Raw genomic sequence first — 20,200 nt, 5'->3', positions numbered from 1 at the left:
AAGGTTGAGAAACACCTTAGACAAAAACACTGGCTTTTGTTATTTATACAGCGAGAAATATAGTACAAGAAACCTTTATATTCAGCTGGTTCAGCGGCAACTGAGAATTGTGTCCATTTCTTTGCAATACATTTCAAGGAAGTTATAAAGGGCTTTGAGAGGCTGGGGAGCAGATTATCAGGTTTGAGGCACTTCAGTTAAATAATAAAACGGGAATATGCAAGTAGAGGGAGAAAAACTTCATGTTGACAGAAGGTCCCATAACCACATGCAATATAAAGAAACTTTTTCACAAAAGCGATGCGAGGAAAAACACTTATACTCGGAAAACATACACAAATGCAGGAGAGTCAGGGCCCTTCTCGAGTCTGAGGAAGGGTCTTGACCTGAAACGCCACCTATCCATTCCGTTTAGAAATGCTGTCTGACCCGCTGAATTCCTCCAGCACATTGTATTTTTCAAGATTCCAACATCTGCAGTTCCTTGTCTCCTTTTTTTACTAGGGTCTGGCATACAATACCAGGGTTAATAATGGAGGCAGATTCAATTGCAGCATTCAACAGGGAGCTAGATATGTATACCAGTTCCAAAGCTGCGTGTTTAGAATTTCACTGAGAACTACAATGGTTTTCTAAGACTCTGAGAAAGTTCTAGGTTTATGTCTCAATCTTTTAATTTGAGAATAAAATTCCAGATTAATATCCCAGTGCTGCACTAAGGGTGAGGCCTTCTAGATTAGTGGTGAATCTCTGGAACTCTCTGCCACAGAGGGTAGTTGAGGCCAGTCCAGGGGGTATGGAGAGAAGGCAGGTACGGGATACTGAGTTGGATGATCAGCCATGATCATATCGAATGGCGGTGCAGGCTCGAAGGGCCGAATGGCTTACTCCTGCACCTAATTTCTATGTTTCTATGTTTCTATTAGATATTAAACAGATAGTCAATTGCTTGTGTGGCTTCAAGGGTTAATTTAAATGGATACAACAGATCCCAGGAGATTTTAGAAAACTTCACAGGAATGTATGGCTAGTATTTATCTCTTATCCAAATTCTGGAATAGATTATGTGTCATTGTATTTCAGGCAGTTTGCTTTACATATACAGGCTGCTGAGTTTCATAAATTATAACTGTGGCTACATTTCAAAAGTATTCAATTAGCTATAAAGTGCTGTGGGGTGTTCCAAACAAAAACACCAAAGATCATGTCAAACACAAGACTTTGTCCTTCTAATCAATCATAGCAGATTTATTTGATCTTAGCAACGGAGTGTCAAAGGAGACAACTGATCACACAGTATTTCTTAAGGAAAGTATCCTTTTAAAACCAATCACTCAGAATATCAAATAAAGATATAATAAACATTGTGCTGTTGATTTCAATGAAAAGCCTGATAGTACAACTGAAGAGTGCTATTTAATCACCCGAATCCATCAACTTTAGTCATCAACTATGCAGTCTGAAAACACTGGTTGATTTGTTGCTCAAAAAAATCATTTTGAGAAATAATGCTCTAATCAGCCCCACTGAAGAAATCAAACTGAACTGCAAATGCTCTTGAGATATTAAAGACTAGTGGGGTGCCGCAAGGCTCGGTGCTGGGACCGCAGTTATTTAATATACATTAATGATTTAGGTGAAGGAATTAAAAGTAACATTAGCAAATTTGCAGATGACACAAAGCTGGGTGGCACTATTAACTGTGAAGAGGATGCAGGGTGACTTGGATAGGTTGGGTGAGTGGGCAGATGCATGGCAGATGCAGTATAATGTGGCTAAATGTGAGGTTATCCACTTTGGTGGAAAGAACAGGAAGGCAGATTATTATCTGAATGGTGTCAGGTTAGGAGAAGGGAAAGTACAACGAGACCTGGATGTCCTTGTACATCAGTCACTGAAAGTAAGCATGCAGGTACAGCAGGCAGTGAAGAAAGCTAATGGCATGTTGGCCTTCATAACGAGAAGTTGAGTATAGGAGCAAAGAGGTCCTTCTGCAGTTTTACAGGGCCCTGGTGAGACCACACCTGGAGTATTGTAAGCAGTATTGTAAGCAGTATTTGAGTATTGAGTATGTAAGGAACAGAGACAATAAAATAGTAGAATAAAATAGTAGAATAAGTAAAGTATCAGCTTGGCCTTTTGGGTCCTGAATAAACTGACATTTGCAATTCTGTACCATACTAGAGGAGCTGTGGGAATCATTAAGCTTGCATACCAAAGTCTTCTGTTGGTTCATCCTTCTGAACCTTCTGAATTTGTAGTCGGCAGAGCAGTACTCTGCATATCGCCATCCTGTTATGTTTCTTAAAGAACAATTGACAATGCTGTGAGAGGATGCTGGTTATCTGTGGACTGGAAATTGGGTAAAGAGAAACTTCTGTGTGTAATTTATAAGGATCCTTACCATTGACTAGTTCCTGTTATGGAGAAGTTTTGTAAACCGTTTGTGATCGCTAAAACCACAGTATGATGTATTGTATTAGTGACAAGTATACTTTGAATGGGTACAGCCTGTGATTGATTTGTGTTAAACATCATTGCTGCAACTCTGTATAAGCATGTGACCACATTGCCTACACACTATAAAATACCCTGTATGTCTTGGTTCATTGGAGTGGTGGCTCGGGAGGATCAAGTGCCTGTTGCTACTTGATTCGTGTATCCCCGACACTCCCGCCGGCAGTAAAGCTTGAGTTGGTTTACCTAACACGTTGTGTGTTGTCTGTTTTTAAGTAACAAACTTTATCATTTTGGTCTCCTAATTTGAGGAAGGACATTCTTGCTATTGAGGGAGTGCAGCGTAGGTTCACAAGGTTAATTCCCGAGATGGCAGAACTGTCATAGGATGAAAGAATGGAGCGACTGGGCTTGTATTCACTGGAGATTTAGAAGAGGGGATTTTATAGAAACATATAAAATTATTAAGGTATTGGACATACCAGATGCAGCAAACATGTTCCCAGTGTTGTGGGAGTTCAGAACCAGGGGCCACCGTTTAAGAATAAGGAGTAGGCCATTTAGAACTGAGATGAGGAAAAACTTTTTCACACAGAGTTGTGAATTTGTGGAATTGCTTCACTGGATGCATTCAAAAGAGAGTTAGATAGAGCTCTTGGGGCTAGCGGAATCAAGGGATATGGGCAGAAGACAGAAAAGGGGTACTGATTGTGGATGATCAGCCATGATCACATTAAATGGCGGTGCTGGCTCGAAGGACCGAATGGCTTACTCCTGTCCCTATTGCCAATATATCTATGCAAGTCAGAATATTGTACTTCTATGAAAAATACTGTAAATAAAATTTCTCAGTAGGTTGTGTGCTTATTGTAATATTGACGATTCAAAAACAATTCATTAATTGATTGCATATCCAAGATCTGTACTATCACATTCCAGATATTATACATGTGACCTTATGGAAAATTGCCGATGTCTATCCTCAGAAGTGGAACAAATCCAATGCAAATCATTATTCAATCCAATAGACAGTCGAGTAATGAAAGATGTAATTGACATTGCCTTCAATGCAAGTTCAGTTTTTGATTTGGCTTCACAATAACCATTTGGGTCCAGACCTATTGTAAACTGTCCAAAACTGTGTTTTCAGAGATCAGGAAAGAATTACTGTTCTTGATATCAAAACAGCATTTGACTGGGGTGACACAACAGAAAAAAACACCCGAGTAGTAAGAGCCATACAAAGAAAGATAGTTATATAGTTGGAGCTCAACCACTCCAGCTCCCTCTCTTTCATGTCCCACTCAATTCTCCAGCTCCAACCCTGCCCTGGATCCCAACTCTCCAGCTGCTGCCTAAGTTTAGTTTAGTTTATTATTACTGTCACATGTATCAAGACAGTGAAAAGCTTTGCTTTGCATGCTATCCAGTCAAAGAAGACGATACATGAATGCAATCAAGCCTCCACAGAGCACAAATAAAGGATACAGGGTACCACATTTAGTGCAAAATATAACATTGAAGTCCGATAAAGTCAGATTCAAGATAGTTCAAAGGTGCGCAATGAGATAGATGGGAGGTCACTTGAGCTGATGAGAGGATCATTCAGTTGCCTGATAGCGGCTGGGAAGAAATTATCCCTGTATCTGGAGGTATGCGTTTTCAAAATTCTATACCTTTTGCCTGATGGGAGAGGGGAGAGGAGTGACTGGGTGAGACTGGTCCTTGATTAAGTTGCGGGCCTTGCCTAGGCAGCAAGTGTAGATGAGTTAATGGAAAGGAGGTTGGTTTGAGTGATGGTCTGGGCTACATCCACAACTCTTTGCAATTTATTGCGGTCTTGGATGGAGCTGTTCCCAAACCAAGCTGTGCTGCATCACAAGATGCTTTCTACATTGCGGAGTATAGCCTTCTGATCTACTTCCTTTGATCATCGAGTTGACAACAACCGCCATTGATTAAATAAGTAAATGAAAGGAATTTTACAAAGCATACAATGCAAGAAGTGCAAATATGCAGCATTTCAATCTAAATGTCACATGAGAATACAACTGAATTATGTGGCTTGCTTCAAATATGCTATTAAATCTCATTGATCTTAAACAGAAGGACAAAATCTTTATTGCAAAGCAATAATCTTGTGCACATACTGTACATTTTTACATTGTTAAATGAACAACAGGAAGAGTAATAAATTATTTCCTTACTGAATTTCTTGCACTTCCTTAACCATTAATCGAATTTAAATCATTGCCAGTTAATAATTTCAACATTATTAACTGATTTATTTACTGCTTCACTTTTACTGAACAAAAGCTGCAAATATTTGTGGCAATTATTAACTGACCAAGCTCTCTCTTCATTACCTGATTTTCAAAGAAATAGGATTTTACAGAACAAAACTATGGTGATTCCATGCATCACGACATGACTGTTAATTCCCTAATACAGGTGCACAACCTTTTATCCGAAATTCCAAATAACGAAAAGCTCCGAATAGCGGACATTTTTTCAGTCCTTGAAGAAAGGTCCTTGAAGACGTTCACCGAGGGCGGCCCGCAGAGGTGACAGCAGAACCTCCAGTCAGTCCTCGAAGAAACGGGAACTAAATAGCAAAGAGTAGGAATAAACGGGTCCTTTTCACAATGGCAGGCAGTGACTAGTGGGGTACCGCAAGGCTCAGTGCTGGGACCCCAGCTATTTACAACATATATTAATGATCTGGATGAGGGAATTGAAGGCAATATCTCCAAGTTTGCGGATGACACTAAGCTGGGGGGCAGTGTTAGCTTTGAGGAGGATGCTAGGAGACTGCAAGGTGACTTGGATAGGCTGGGTGAGTGGGCAAATGTTTGGCAGATGCAGTATAATGTGGATAAATGTGAGGTTATCCATTTTGGTGGCAAAAACGGGAAAGCAGACTATTATCTAAATGGTGGCCGATTGGGAAAGGGGGAGATGCAGCGAGACCTGGGTGTCATGGTACACCAGTCATTGAAGGCAGGCATGCAGGTGCAGCAGGCAGTAAAGAAAGCGAATGGTATGTTAGCTTTCATTGCAAAAGGATTTGAGTATAGGAGCAGGGAGGTTCTACTGCAGTTGTACAGGGTCTTGGTCAGACCACACCTGGAGTATTGCGTACAGTTTTGGTCTCCAAATCTGAGGAAGGACATTATTGCCATAGAGGGAGTGCAGAGACGGTTCACCAGACTGATTCCTGGGATGTCAGGACTGTCTTATGAAGAAAGACGATAGGATAGACTTGGTTTATACTCTCTAGAGATTTAGGAGATTGAGAGGGGATCTTATAGAAACTTACAAAATTCTTAGAGGGGTTGGACAGGTAGTTAGATGCAGGAAGATTGTTCCGATGTTAGGGGAGAAGGCCAGGACAAGGGGTCACAGCAGATTGAATGGTGGGATAAGGGGAAGCACCTAATTTCTAGAATTGGGAGTAGGGGGATAGATTGAGATGATCTTATAGAAACTTACAAAATTCTTAAGGGGTTGGGACGGCTAGATGCAGGAGATTGTTCCGATGTTAGGGAAGTCCAGGACAAGGGGTCACAGCTTAAGGATAAGGGGAAATCCTTTAAAACCGAGATGAGAAGAACTTTTTTCACACAGAGAGTGGTGAATCTCTGGAACTCTCTGCCACAGAGGGTAGTTGAGGCCAGTTCATTGGCTATATTTAAGAGGGAGTTAGATGTGGCCCTTGTGGCTAAGGGGATCAGAGGGTATGGAGAGAAGGCAGGTACGGGATACTGAGTTGGATGATCAGCCATGATCATATTGAATGGTGGTGCAGGCTCGAAGGGCCGAATGGCCTACTCCTGCACCTAATTTCTATGTTTCTATGAATTGGGAGTAGGGGATAGAGTCTTTACAGGAAGCAGGGTGGGAAGAATTGTAGTCTAGATATATACGGTAGTCAGTGGGTTTGTAATAGATGTCAGTCGATAGTCTATCTCCTGTAATGGAGATGGTGAGATCCAGAAACGGTAGGGAAATGTTGGAGATGGTCCATGTGAACCATCAGTCAGTGGGGGCGCTGCAAGATGGCTGCCCTGCCAGCAGAATGTTCGTTATTTCTACTTTTTTGGGGTTTTTTTTGGTGTGTCTAGTGTTAGTTTGGGTGTCTCTCGGTGTGTCTTATGTGGGGGGTAGTGGGGAGGGGAAAGAGGTAAACCATTTTCGATCACCTCCTCGACGGCAAGCTGACTTTTTCAATGTCGCCTCCCTCGTGGCCTAACACCATGGATTGGAGCAGCCTTACCCGGTCGGGACCAGAGAATCGACAGTAGGCACAGCGTGAACTTTCCATCGCGGAGCGGGCGAACCCTTGCCGGGGGTTGCCAGAGAGGAGTGCTCTGATCGCTGGCCTGGTGTCGTTGACATCATGGGACTGTGGTCTGCGGAGCTTCCAGCCGCGGGCAGGGCATGGACTTACCGTCCGGAGCCTAGGATCCCTCACTGGGGATCGCCGGAGAAGAGCTCCAACCGCCGGCCCGCGGCCTATAACATCCTGAAGCCGCGGTCTGCGGAGCTTCTATCCGCGGGCGGGGCATGGACTTACCACCCGGAGCCGGGGATCGCCAGAGAAGGGCTCCGACCGCCAGCCTATAACATCCTGAAGCCGCCGGTCTCCGGTAGGAAAGTGCCGATTCGGGACCTCCAAGCCGCGAAGTGTGTTCCACTGTCCCGACGTCGGAGTTTGGATCATCCCGACGAGGGGGCCTGTATATCGGGCCGTCTTTGGCGGCGACTACGGAGGGGCTATGGCTCCGACCACGGGTGAACTAGGAGGAGGACTGGGTGAACTTTGTTGCCTTCCACCACAGTGAAGAATGCTGCGGTGGATGTATGTGTTAAATGTTATTGTGTATTGAGTGTTCTTTTTAAGTGTATCGCTGCTGGCAAATTCATTTCACTGCACCTTTGGGTGCATGTGACGAATAAAATTGACTTTGAATTTGAGTGCAGGATGGAAATTAGTTGTGAAATTGATGGTCATTGAGTTCTGCATGGGTGCAGGAGGTAGCACCAATGCAGTGGTCAATGTAGCGGAGGTAGTAGTTCGAGGATAGGGCCAGTGTGTACCTGGAACAGTGATTGTTCGACATACCCTACAAAGAGGCAAGCATAGCTCTTTTATACAACTCAAGATAATTGAGTGCATATCTATTTATTTATTTATTGTATCTGATGGGTCTGTAGCAAGCAAGAATTTCATTTTTCCAGTTCATATCCAGTGAATGAGACAAATAATCAGTCTTGAAACTCTTGATCTGCTGAATATTGCTAATACTCCATTTTAATTTTATAATTATTTGTTTCCTTGCACTTCTATCTCTTGCTGACATCATGTGCAGGCGTCTGCTTTTATTTTCAAATATGATTCGAGCAGAGTATTAATGTGCTCAAAGGTGCTCAAGGGCAGAAAGTAATATGGTATTATTGCACCACCTGCTGGTACAAATACCACTACTCAGCTAATATTTCTGCTACAAACCAAACTCAGCATTTTCAGCATATTTTTGTCATTCAGAGATTCAACTGCTGTTGTAATCCCATTTTGTATAAGCAATTCATGATTCAAATCAGAAAATTAATGACAATTACTGGTGAAAATATGAATCTTATTTCTCAATGAAAGGTTAATTTTATTTATTTTCATTTGACAATATCAACCGGCCTCCATTTATTCTATTGTCATGTCTTGGATCTGCATACTATTTTTACATTATACCTTGGCCAAGTCCTTTGACGGTTCACAAACATAGATGCACCAACAAAACAAAGGTTGATTTCATTCTAAATGTCAGCCCATTATGAGCACCTCAGGTCGTTGATTGTAGTTTGGTTATATTGGAGACATAAACGATAGTGGAATCTTGATCCAAAAAAAAAAGTGCTGGAGGAACTCAGCATTTATTGAGGGAATGGACATGACGTTTTATGTCAGGAATTAAGGAAATTTGATTCACTGCGTTGCTCTAGCATTATGATTTTTGCTTTTAGTTTGTGACAACATCCTCATCAGGGACCATTTCAACCCTTTATTGTGAGATGTTTACAAAGCTGCTTTATCATATCAGCTTTGAGATATCCAATATATGTCTCAAACCTGACCACGCCAATAACTCATCAGTATTTTTTCAAGTGACAAGTATCAAAGAACATAAGAAATAAGACCAAGAGTAGGCTATCTGACCCCTCAAGATACAAGATACATTTATACAAGATACATTTATTTGTCACATGTACCAGTTGGTACAGTGAAATGTGTGGTCACCATACCGCCATACAAATAAAAAAAGAACACGACACACGATACACTGCAACATAAAACATCCCCACACAGCAGAATCAAAGTTTCCCACTGTGAGGGAAAGCACCAAAGTCAGTCCTCTTCCTCTGATGTTCTTGATCTTCACTCGTGGTCGGGGCCTCCCGAACCCTCTGCAGTCGCCGCTACGGGCGGTCCGCTCGCCGGGATGATGGAACTCCGGCGTCGTAACGGGAGGACAACCTCAGCGGCTTGGACCTCCGAATCGGCCATGTCCTATCGGAGTCCGCGGCTCCCGACGGGCGGAGATTCACGCTGGCGGCCATCGGCAAAGGGATCCCAGGGCACTGCAATATTGAAGTCAGCGCTGCCCATGCTGGGAGCTCTACGAACCACAGCTCCGCGATGTTGATGCTGTAGGCCCAACACTCCGGAGCTTCAAACGGCGATCCGAGTAGAAATCGCCCCGCTCCGCGGTGAATCCAGCGCTGCGCCGCCGCAGCTGAAGCTCTGGTCCGGTCCCCGGCAGGAAAGGCCGCACCAATCCAGTTGGTAGGTGGGGGGCGAGGATGCGACTCGGAGAATAGTCGCATCCTCGCCAGGAAGTGACTGGGAAACGGTTTCCCCCTTGCCCTACCCCCCTCCCCCACAAAGAAAAACTAAAAAAAACCTCCAATACATACTTTTAAAACAGACTAAAATTAAGAAAAGATTGAAAAAACAGACAGACTGTAGGCAGAGGCTGCCATTAATGCGGCGCCCCTAGTGGTCAAACCTCTTCAAGCATTCGTTATCCTGGCTGATCTTCGACTTCAGCACTATTTTCCAGCTTGATTTCATGAACCTTTGATTCCCTTCATGTTTTTAAATAATAAAGCATAAGACATCCATGTTATGACTAAATTTCCTCAGCAGTATCACAAACCCTGGGTCCACACTAAAATCGACAGATCAACTTGGCTCCCATGACAAATTTGCCAGCGCTTTCCATTATTCCCTATTTTCAGATTCAGATTCAACTTTAATTGTCATTGTCAGTGTACAGTACAGAGACAACAAAATGCAGTTAGCATCTCCCTGGAAGAGCGACATACGATTTCAATAAATAAATCTTTTTACATGTATACAGACATAGTGTATGTCCTGTGGGAGGATTGTCCGGGGGGGTGATTGGCAGTCACCGAGGTACATTGTTGAATAGTGTGACAGCCGCAGGGAAGAAGCTGTTCCTGGACCTGCTGGTCCGACAACGGAGAGACCTGTAGCGCCTCCCGGATGGTAGGAGGGTAAACAGTCCATGGCTGGGGTGAGAGCAGTCCTTGGCGATGCTGAGCGCCCTCCGCAGACAGCGCTTGCTTTGGACAGACTCAATGGAGGGGAGCGAGGAACCGGTGATGCGTTGGGCAATTGTCACCACCCTCTGCAGTGCTTTCCGGTCGGAGACAGAGCAGTTGCCATACCATACTGTGATACAGTTGGTAAGGATGCTCTCGATGGTGCAGCGGTAGAAGTTCAGCAGGATCTGAGGAGACAGATGGACCTTCTTCAGTCTCCTCAGGAAGAAGAGACGCTGGTGAGCCTTCTTGATCAGAGTTGAGGTAATGTGGGTCCAAGAGAGGTCATCGGAGATGTTGACCCCCAGGAACCTGAAGCTGGAAACACGTTCCACCTCCGTCCCGTTGATGTGGATGGGGGTGTGCGTGCCGCCCCTAGACTTCCTGAAGTCTACAATGAGTTCCTTGGTCTTCTTGGAGTTAAGGGCCAAGTTGTTGTCAGCGCACCATGCTGCTAGGCGCTGGACCTCCTCCCTATAGGCCGACTCATCGTTGTTGCTGATGAGGCCAATCACCGTTGTATCATCTGCATACTTGATGATGGTGTTAGTACCATGTACAGGTGTGCAGTCATAGGTGAAGAGGGAGTAGAGGAGGGGGCTCAGCACACAGCCCTGTGGAACGCCGGTGTTCAGGGTGAGGGTTGAAGAGGTGTGCTTGTCTAACCTAACAGACTGGGGTCTGTTGGTTAGAAAGTCCACTATCCAGTTGCAGAGGGAGGGGTCGATGCCCAGGTTACCGAGTTTACAGGTTGCCCAGGTTCAAGGATGCCCAGGTTCAAAGTCTTAACTGCTTGTTTCTCGGATCTGAATCTTCAATGTTCACCAAAGTTACCCACCACAGACACTAGATTCAAAGTGCTGGAGTAACAGCGGGTCAGGCAACATCCCTGGAGAACATTGATAGGTGACGTATCATGTCAGGACGTCACATATCAATGTGTTTGAAGAAATGTCCTAACTAGAAACCTCATCTAAGATATGTTTTCCAGATATGCTGCCTGACCTGCTGAGTTATTCCAGAACTTTGCCTTTTTTTTTGTAAACCTGCATCGACAGTTCCTGGTTTCTACAGATACCGCTTAATTTTAATCAACTGTGAATGATTTGTACAGAGCCCTAGCGAGACCACACCTGGAGTATTGTGTGCAGTTTTGGTCTCCAAATCTGAGGAAGGACATTCTTGCTATTGTGGGAGTGCAGCATAGGTTCACGAGGTTAATTCCCGGGATGGCGGGACTGTCATATGTTGATAGAATGGAGCGGCTGGGCTTGTGTATGCTGGAATTTAAAAGGATGAGAGGAAATCTTATTGAAACATACAAGATTGTTAAGGGTTTGGACATGCTTTGAGGCAGGAAACGTGTTCCCAATGTTGGGGGAGTCCAGAAACAGGGGGCCACACTTTAAGAAAAAGGGGTAAGCCATTTAGAACAGAGATGGGAAAAAACTTTTTCACACAGAGGGTTGTGAATCTGTGGGATTCTCTGCCTCAGAAAGCAGTGGAGGCCAATTCACTGGATGCTTTCAAGAGAGTTTGATAGAGCTCTTAAGACAGCAGAGTCAGGGGATATGGGGAGAAGGCAGGAACGGGGTACTAATTGTGGATGATCACAGTGAATGGCGGTGCTGGCTTGAACGGCTGAATGGCCTACTCCTGCACCTATTGTCTTTTGAAATATAGCTGTTGTCCCAGATACCTTGGTGTTTCCAATAATTTATTTAACACATTTATCCAGAATTAGTAAATGCATACATCCCTTTGTCAGATTTAAAAACTAATTTAGATTATACTCATGACACCATTACACAATTTGTAGTGAAATATCTATTTAAAGAGAATTCAAGCGGGTAATACTAAAGGGCCAATGGTGCTGACTGAACAAGACAAATGTATAACAACACAACCTCTCCCAATGTATCCAATAGATGTTTCTTTGCAAAATCACCATCTGAAACTTCTTAATTAATCTGAGTACCTGCTTGTTCCCATTTCCTTCCAAACATATCTTGGGTCCAGTGATCTGCAGAGAGAGAGGATAATTGTGTCATAAAATGTAGTCTTAAAGCACTGGTTTCCAACATTAAGGATGTTTTGGGCTCAAATTTATAAATACAAAGCAATTTATATTGCAGCTGCGTTTATTCTCAAATCTAAACAATACCAAAAAAATGAATGTAAATATAATCTTCAATAAAATAAAATATCCCAATGCACCACATAAGAATATTTGAGCTCACGCGGTAGTAGACAGGGGCAATATTTACAGAATGGAAAATGCACGCTATGAACCTAAAACCTCATCTTAGGGTCAAATATTGCAAACAATCCTGTTTTATATCATTACCTGGGGAATAAATCAATGCCTTTGTAACAGTTTAAGGCAGGGACCAGATTTTCATCTCTGCAGTCTTTGGTTGGTAGGATATTTTTTGCTCTTTCAGTGGCAAGTAGTGGAAAAAAACAGACAATTTAGATATTGCAGGGAGATTAAAGAAGATAGAAGTGAATAACAGCTGCCATTCATATCCTATGACAACTGAAGCTGTGTTTTCAGATTGGTAATTGGTAAAATGTTAATAGATTCTTAGCGTACACCAAAGATAACAATGCTCGCATGGAAGCTAAACAAACCACAGCAGGTGATTCTCCAACAACGATTGGATTCAAAAAAGAATAGAAACATCCAATTGCACTCCCACATGGCTAAATGATCACGGAGAAGCCCTGGTAAGAGGATTACGTAGTCATTGTGTCAGAAACCACTAACGTAGCAGTAGGTCTCATCGAACCGTTTAAAAGAAAACTAAAACTAGTGCCGTGACAAAGTGTGAGAGACTTTACTGCATTGGTGAAGGAAATTAGAAGTGCAATGTTTACCACTACAGAAGTTATAATTTTTTAAATCCCAAAAACATAGTGTACAAAAGCAGCAGTGTTAAATATTTACAAAACATTACTCAATCGATCACAATTGATATTTTGAGCCTAATTCTGTCTTTAGGAATAATATGATGGGTCTCATGAGGAATCATGCATTAATGTTTTCAATGCACACTGCCCTTGAGTCACGAATGGGTTCAATTTTCTTAGACAATCAGTAGTCACTTCTCTCTAAGCCAGAATGTATGTCTGTACATGTGTGAGTGAATGAATGAATGTTTATTGGGCAAGTATTCACATACAAGGAATTTGCCTTGGTGCTCTGCCTGCCATAGTGACAGGTAGGAATGACATAGTGACGGTTAGTAATGACACACAAAACATTAATAATAAAATTACTCCATAAGGTAATAACTCCATAAGGTTACTCCAAATACAAAATTACTCCATAAGGTAACCATATGTTCACAGCAATGAGGTAAATGGAACTACATCTATAGAAGCTGCTGAGGTTCAATTTTCCATTCAGACGTTTTTATAAAACATGCCAAGTAAAATTTGAACGAAGTATTCAATACTCTCGTTGACACCCCTAGAAGCCTTGGTGCATCTCACTACATCTTGCTCTTCTAGCACTGCCAAACGTTAAAATCCCTTCAAAAGCTGCCAATGTTTTTGTTGTGCATCTCATTTCAGATTCAGGGGTTTCAACTTCTCGTTCTTCTTCCTCGACTATGCTTTTGCAGTTCCATAAAGCCTTTACTGCTTTGCTCTTTATCCAGAATTAGTAAATGCATAACAGCCCTACCTACTCAGTAAATCCTTGGTAAATGGTCACTGGGACAGCATACAGAAACCAGTTTGATAGGAGCACATAGAAGAAGCCTGGAATAAACAGAATGGATGCACCAGCTACCAAGCTATCCACCCATTCTCCCTGTCAAAACTGGTTTGGAAACGTAATGCTCAAAGTATAGGGACTGCCTGAAAATATGTTTTTAATATACCAAATAACACACTTTGCACAATCATGCTGCGCTTTGATCATTCTTCTCCTTGTAAGGAAACAAGTCTTAGAAGATGGTTCTACATGTAGCCCCAAAGAAAGGGCAGTCGATTTTCACAAAATAAATGCTAAATGAACGGCTCTTACATTAGCATACACACTGAGAATAGGAAGAAACAAATTAGAAAAACAAAACAAATTACTGGAAATCTGATATCAGCCTAAATGGAACTGCCTTTGCGTCAACCAAGCTTCCTGAATAACAGGAAAGCAAGAACATTTAGCCTTGGAGTTTTGCAGGAAGAAAAACAACGAATAACCTAACAGTTGAAGCTTGCCAGAGGCCTGATAAAACATAATTAAAGCAATCAAGTCTGCAGCTAACAGTGCACGAGGAAAAAAGCATGGGCTGAGAAAAGCAACATCATTGCACAAAACAAAGAGGGGAAATGGGGGAGTTATTGATAATACAACAACGCAACATTCCCAAAAGGACTTTAATGCAAACAATTATTTCAAGGCACAAAATAAAATAATCATGGACACATAACCAAAGAACATATCAAAAGGAGAGCATTGAATATTTGAGGCCTATAACCAGTTCATCACCAGAACTGGCCAGGTCAAATCCGTGCCAAAATCATGCATATTGTCATGATTACCCAAGTAACGAAAAAAAATCCCTTTAGGCAAAAAAGAACACATTGAGGTAATCTTCTGAGAATGTGTGTATTTTCGAACTTACAAATGTGCTAAAAATACACTTCAAATAAATACGTAGAGAAAAATTATTCTCACAGAAGGGATCAAATTTAGAAACAAAGTGCTGGAGTAACTTAGTTGGCTAGGCAGCATCCTTGGAAAACATAGATAGGTAACATTTCGGGTCAGGACCCTTGTTCAGACTGGGGGGCGGGGCAGAAAGACGAAATAGAGGAGCAGCAGGGAAAAGCGTGGCAGGTAATAGAGGGAGGTTTTTATAGTATTCACCTATTACATGCCTCACCTGTGTTCACAGACTACCTGCCATGCTTTGTCCTGCTCCTCTATTCCAGCTTTCCCTCCTCCTCACCCCTCACTTATGTATAGTATGCAAAACAAACACTTTCAGTGTACCATGTACATGTGACAAAGTATCAATCAATGTATTTTAAGTTCTGTTACTGTACGTGCCTCAACTATTTCCGCTGGTACAGGTGCACAACCTTTTATCCGGTGTTCCGGAAACCGAAAAACTCCGAAAACCGGCCATTTTTTCCAGATGTCGTCTGCGCACCAAAGCTCGCGTTTGGTGCCAAACTTGACCCGAAACGACCCACGGTCAACCCAGGTCTGTACTACTGTAGCGGCTGCCTCCTCCCCGGAGACCGGGAGACGCTTAAACATCTGTAAATCGTTGCTTAAATGTTAGTCAGTTAGTTTGGAGGGCTTTTATGTGAAGGGGGGATGAAGGGGTAAACTTTAATTCTTAGTCCCCTACCTGGTCGGAGAGGCGGGGAGCGGTCAATGCCTTACCGGGTCGCCGTGCAGTAAGCACCGCAGCACTGTGGCCGGTGGGGCTGCGGGCGGCACCGGTTGTAGCTCCGACCCCGGCAACTCTACCCCTGGCTGCGAGGCACTCCAAATCCAGCGCGGCCCGCGGCCGGACGCCCCAGCTCCGCGAATGTCGGGAGTCGGCAGCGTCGCAGCGCTGGGATACCAGCGGGGAGCGGGCAATGCCTTACCGGGTCGCCGTGCGGCAAGCTCAGTGCTGTGGCCGCCGACTCCCAACATTCGCGGGAGCGTCGCTGGATTTGGAGCCGCGCAGCCAGGGGTAGAGTTCCCGGGGTCGGAGCTCCAACCGGCGCGGCCCACGGCCGGACGGAGCCCCCAGCTCCGCGAGGTTGGGAGTCGCCGACCAGGTAGGGGACTAAGAATTAAAGTTTCCCCCTTCACCCCTACTCCACCACCACCACATAAAATCCCTCCAAACTAACTGACTAACATTTATGCAATGATTCTCCCGGTCTCCGGGGAGGAGGCAGCTGCTCCAGACTTTTCAAGCCGCCCGCGCTACCTACCTAATCTACGCTAAAAATCTTCCATTCGGAAATCCGAAAATGTCCGAAATCCGACAAGTGTCTGGTCCCAAGGCTTTCGGATAAAAGGTTGTGCACCTGTAGCTTGTTCCAAATACACATCCTGTGCGTTAAAAAGGTGTCCCTCAGGTTCTTATTAAATCATTCCACTCTCATCTAAAACTTGTGCCCTCAAGTTCTTGATACCTCTATCCTGGGGAAAAGACTGTACATGTACTCCAAGCAATACATTCCTAGCTTTCCCATCCTCTCCCGACAGATTAGGCTTGTGTATCTTGTCAATACCCTCGCAAATCTTCTCTGCATGTGCTCCAGCTTAATGGCATCTTTGTTTTATATATAGCACAATAATCATAACCGAACACAATACTCCCATTGCAGCATCACCAACATCTTATCTAATTGTAACATAATGTCCCAACTTCCAGAGATGCAACCTGACCAGCTGAGTCCTACTTATCCCGTAGACCATGACCCCACAGACGAGCACCAGGCCTTGATCTCAAACATCAATACTGATTTCACCACTTCCAACCTTATCATTTCCCAGCCCCGCTCGCCCCGATTTTATCTTCTCCCTAAAATCTACACACAGAACTGTCTCGGCAGACCCATTGTTTCTGCTTATTCATGTCTCACCAAATTAATTTCCTCATATCTCGACTCCATCCTATCCCCCCACATCCAATCACACCCTACCCATGTCCAAGACACCTCACACGCTCTTTGTCTGCTCAATTACTTCGGTTTTCCAGGTCCCCACTCCGTCATCTTTACTATGGTTGCCCAGTCACACGCCACCTCCATCCCCCACCAGGAAGGTCTTGAAGCCCTCCATTTCTTCCTCGACTGCAGAAGTAGTCAATTTCCATCTACCAATACTCTCCTCCGCCTAGCAGAGCTGGTCCTAATGGCTGGTTCTCACGTTGCGAGTTGACACAAGAGGTACCCCGAGTGAAAGACTCGTGGTTGTGTACGAGATTGCAAGTGTATGATCAAGAGTTTAACCGAGTTCCCACGGGTATGACAAGTTTGCCGTTTACTTCTCATTTCTGCGATGTTCCAAGTTCGTCTCCCGAGTTACTCTTGAGCCAATCCTGATTGAAGGTTTGTTTTAATAAGCAACATTGTTATGTTTTCATAAGCAACAGTGTTAAAGAAGACCTCTCCATCCTGTGGCTTTGTTTTAAAGATATAATTCAGAGCGGCCGCATCTATTGATGTGACCTACAAAGGGAAAATGCGCACCATCCAGTGCCAGAGCAGTTATACTTATGATTTGTTTGAAACACACAGGTTTGATATGTTTTAATTGAATTTACTGCCATGTCTACACATTGTGGGGAGACGGGAGATTAAATCTTTGAATGTGGACGAATGTGCACATCAGATTGTTGTGAGACGGAGCTCAGGGTTCGCCTCCTGAGTTGCTTCGGTGCCCAGGCGTGAGTTGAGATGGAGAGAGGTTGGGGGGGGGGCGTCATTAATCTGTCTGGGGTGACATGGCTCTTGGGTTAGGCTGGGATCATTCTCTGCGGGGTGATCTTAGTGCGGGAGACAAGTGTAGGATAGGTGTACTGACTGTGTGGGCTGAACTTTGGAAGTGATTGCCCACCAGTCTCAAAAGCCGCTGTGTCTCCCTGTCTCTGGGATAGTAGGGGGCGATCAAACAGCACAATACCCCCCTCCCCCTCCCCCTCCACGCCAACACGAAGGGCAACGATCCCAAGGCTTTAGCGTCACCTGCCATTACGCGAGAGAGATCATGCACTGTTGTACATCTCCTTTGCACGTCGGTGTTTCTGTCTTTCTCCACTCATTGTTGGCCCTATCTATCACCACCCCCACCCCTCTGCTTCTCGGCCATGTGTGTGACTCCTTCCCTCCCCTCTCCAGCTCCCCGCCCATTGCACCGGTGCGGGGGCTTTGCACTGTCTTCACGTCGACGATGCCAGCAGGTCAGTGCCAGTCGCACCGGGGTAGTCGCTCCCTTCAGTTTCCCAGGGGGTCGGGATGGGACTGGAGTTGGGAGGGAAAGGTAGGGGGGTGGGGGATGGGTGGGTTAGGTGAGCAGGAGAGTTGGGTTGTTTGCAGTTGCAGAGGGAGGGGGCAAGGGCGGTACAGTTCCCAGTCTCAGCTCCTGTCCAGGGGGGTGGCCGGAGACATCAGGACCAACGGGACACCGACCCCCAGGCCCACCAGGCCCACTGCAAGCATGGAGAACCCAGAGGCCAACAGCCACTCCAGCCCAGCCCCGCTCCAACTTCAGAGGAATCCACTCCCCGATGGGCCGCTACGGCGACAAGTGGCAGGTCGCCCACAGCCCGAGCTGCGCCCCCTCATCCGCCACCCCAAGAACAAGACGTACCTTGCACACCATCAGCTTCTGCCCCTATGGGGAGCGTGTTCCTCTGGAGTTGGAGCGGTGCTGGGCTGGAGTTGCTGCTGGCTGTGGGTCTCTGGGATCTCCGTGCTTGCAGTGGGCCTGGGGGTCGGTGTCACTTTGGCCCTGACGTCTCCGGCCACCCCCCTGGACAGGAGCTGAGACTGGGAACTGTACCGCCCTTGCCCCCTCCCTCTGCAACTGCAAACAACCCCACTCTCCTGCTCACCTAACCCACCCTGCTTCCTGTACTCGATCCCCTACTCCCAATTCCTCCGTCTACGCTACATCCACACCCAGGATAAGGTTTTCCATATCAGGGCATCGGAGATATCCACATTCTTTAAGAAACAGGGTTTCCCTCTTCTATTATAGATGAGGCTCTCACTAGGGTCTTCTTGATATCCCGCTCCGCTCTTGCTCCCTCCTCCCCCCATTCGTAACAAGGAGTCCCCCCCTTGTTCTCAACTTCCACGCCATCAGCCGTTGCATACAGCATATATTCCTCCAACATTTTCGCCACCTCCAACGTGATCCCACTACTGGCCACATCTTCCCATCTCCACCCCTTTCTGCTTTCTGCAGAGCCAATTGTCTCCGAAACTCCGTGGTCAACTCATCCCTTCCCACCCAAACCACCACCTCCCCAGGTACTTTCCCCTGCAACCGCGGGAGATGCAACACCTGTCCTTTTACCTCCCCCCTTGACTCCATCCAAGGACCCAAACAGTCTTTCCAGGTGCGGCAGAGATTCACTTGCATCTCCTCCAACCTCATCTACTGTATCCGTTGTTCCAGGTGTCAACTTCTCTACATCGGCGAGACCAAGCGCAGGCTCGGCGATCGTTTCTCTGAACATCTCCGCTCGGTCCGTCATAACTTACCTGATCTCCCATTTGCTCAGTACTTCACCTCCCCCTCCCTATTCCCAATCTGACCTTTCTGTCCTGGGTCTCCTGCATTGTCAGAGTGTGGCCCCACGCAAATTGGAGGAACAGCACCTCACATTTTGCTTGGGAAGTTTACATCCCAGCAGTATGAACATTGATCAGTCTGAAGAAGGGTTTCGACCCGAAACGTTGCCTATTTCCTTCGCTCCATAGATGCTGCCTCATCTGCTGAGTTTCTCCAGCATTTTTGTCTACCTTCGGTATGAACATTGACTTCTCTAACTGCAAATAGCCCTTGCTTTCCCTCTCTATCCCCTCCCCCTTCCCAGTTCTCCCACCAGTTTTACTGTCTCCGGCAACATTCTATCTTTGTACCACTCCCGACATCAGTCTGAAGAAGAGTCTCAACCCTAAACATCACCCATTCCTGCTCTCCAGAGATGCTATCTGACCTGCTGAGTTACTCCAGGATTTTGTGTCGACCTTCACTGAGTTACTCCAGCACTTTGTGTCTATTTTTGTAAACCAGCAGCAGTTCCTTGTGTCCCAACTTGTACATTCATTTCCTGACTGATGAAAGCCAACTTCCCCAAAGCCTTCTTCACCACCCTATCGACATGTGATGCCACTTTGAGGGAACTTTGTACATGTCACCCTAAAAGGACACAAAGTGTTGGAGCAACTCAGGTCAGGCAACATCTCTGAAGAACAATAATAGGTGACATTTCGGGTCAAGACCCTTCTTCAGACTCTTTGTTTCTACTTGTAGTCCTAAGCAGCTCTGCTCCACAACGCTCGGCAAGTAGGGATCACTGTGAAGATACTGACCTGGTTTAACTACCCAAAATGTTTCACTTCACGCTTATCTGAATTATATTCC

The 20,200-nt window shown here is 45.1% G+C and overlaps 1 protein-coding gene across 1 annotated transcript in view; it reads right to left on the bottom strand.

The window, feature by feature from the left end:
* The window catches only part of LOC129698941 (double-stranded RNA-specific editase 1-like), a 213,741-nt gene that overhangs the window by 131,737 nt on the left and 61,804 nt on the right, over nt 1–20,200 (bottom strand). Inside the window, exon 2 of the mRNA XM_055638427.1 lies at nt 12,059–12,103. Within this exon, the coding sequence (XP_055494402.1) occupies nt 12,059–12,103 (45 nt within the window). The remainder of the gene's footprint in view (nt 1–12,058; nt 12,104–20,200) is intronic.

The sequence above is a fragment of the Leucoraja erinacea genome, chromosome 7, assembly GCF_028641065.1.
Source record: "Leucoraja erinacea ecotype New England chromosome 7, Leri_hhj_1, whole genome shotgun sequence".
NCBI classification, from domain to species: Eukaryota; Metazoa; Chordata; class Chondrichthyes; order Rajiformes; family Rajidae; genus Leucoraja; species Leucoraja erinaceus.
This window is presented reverse-complemented; position numbering and strand designations above follow the sequence as displayed.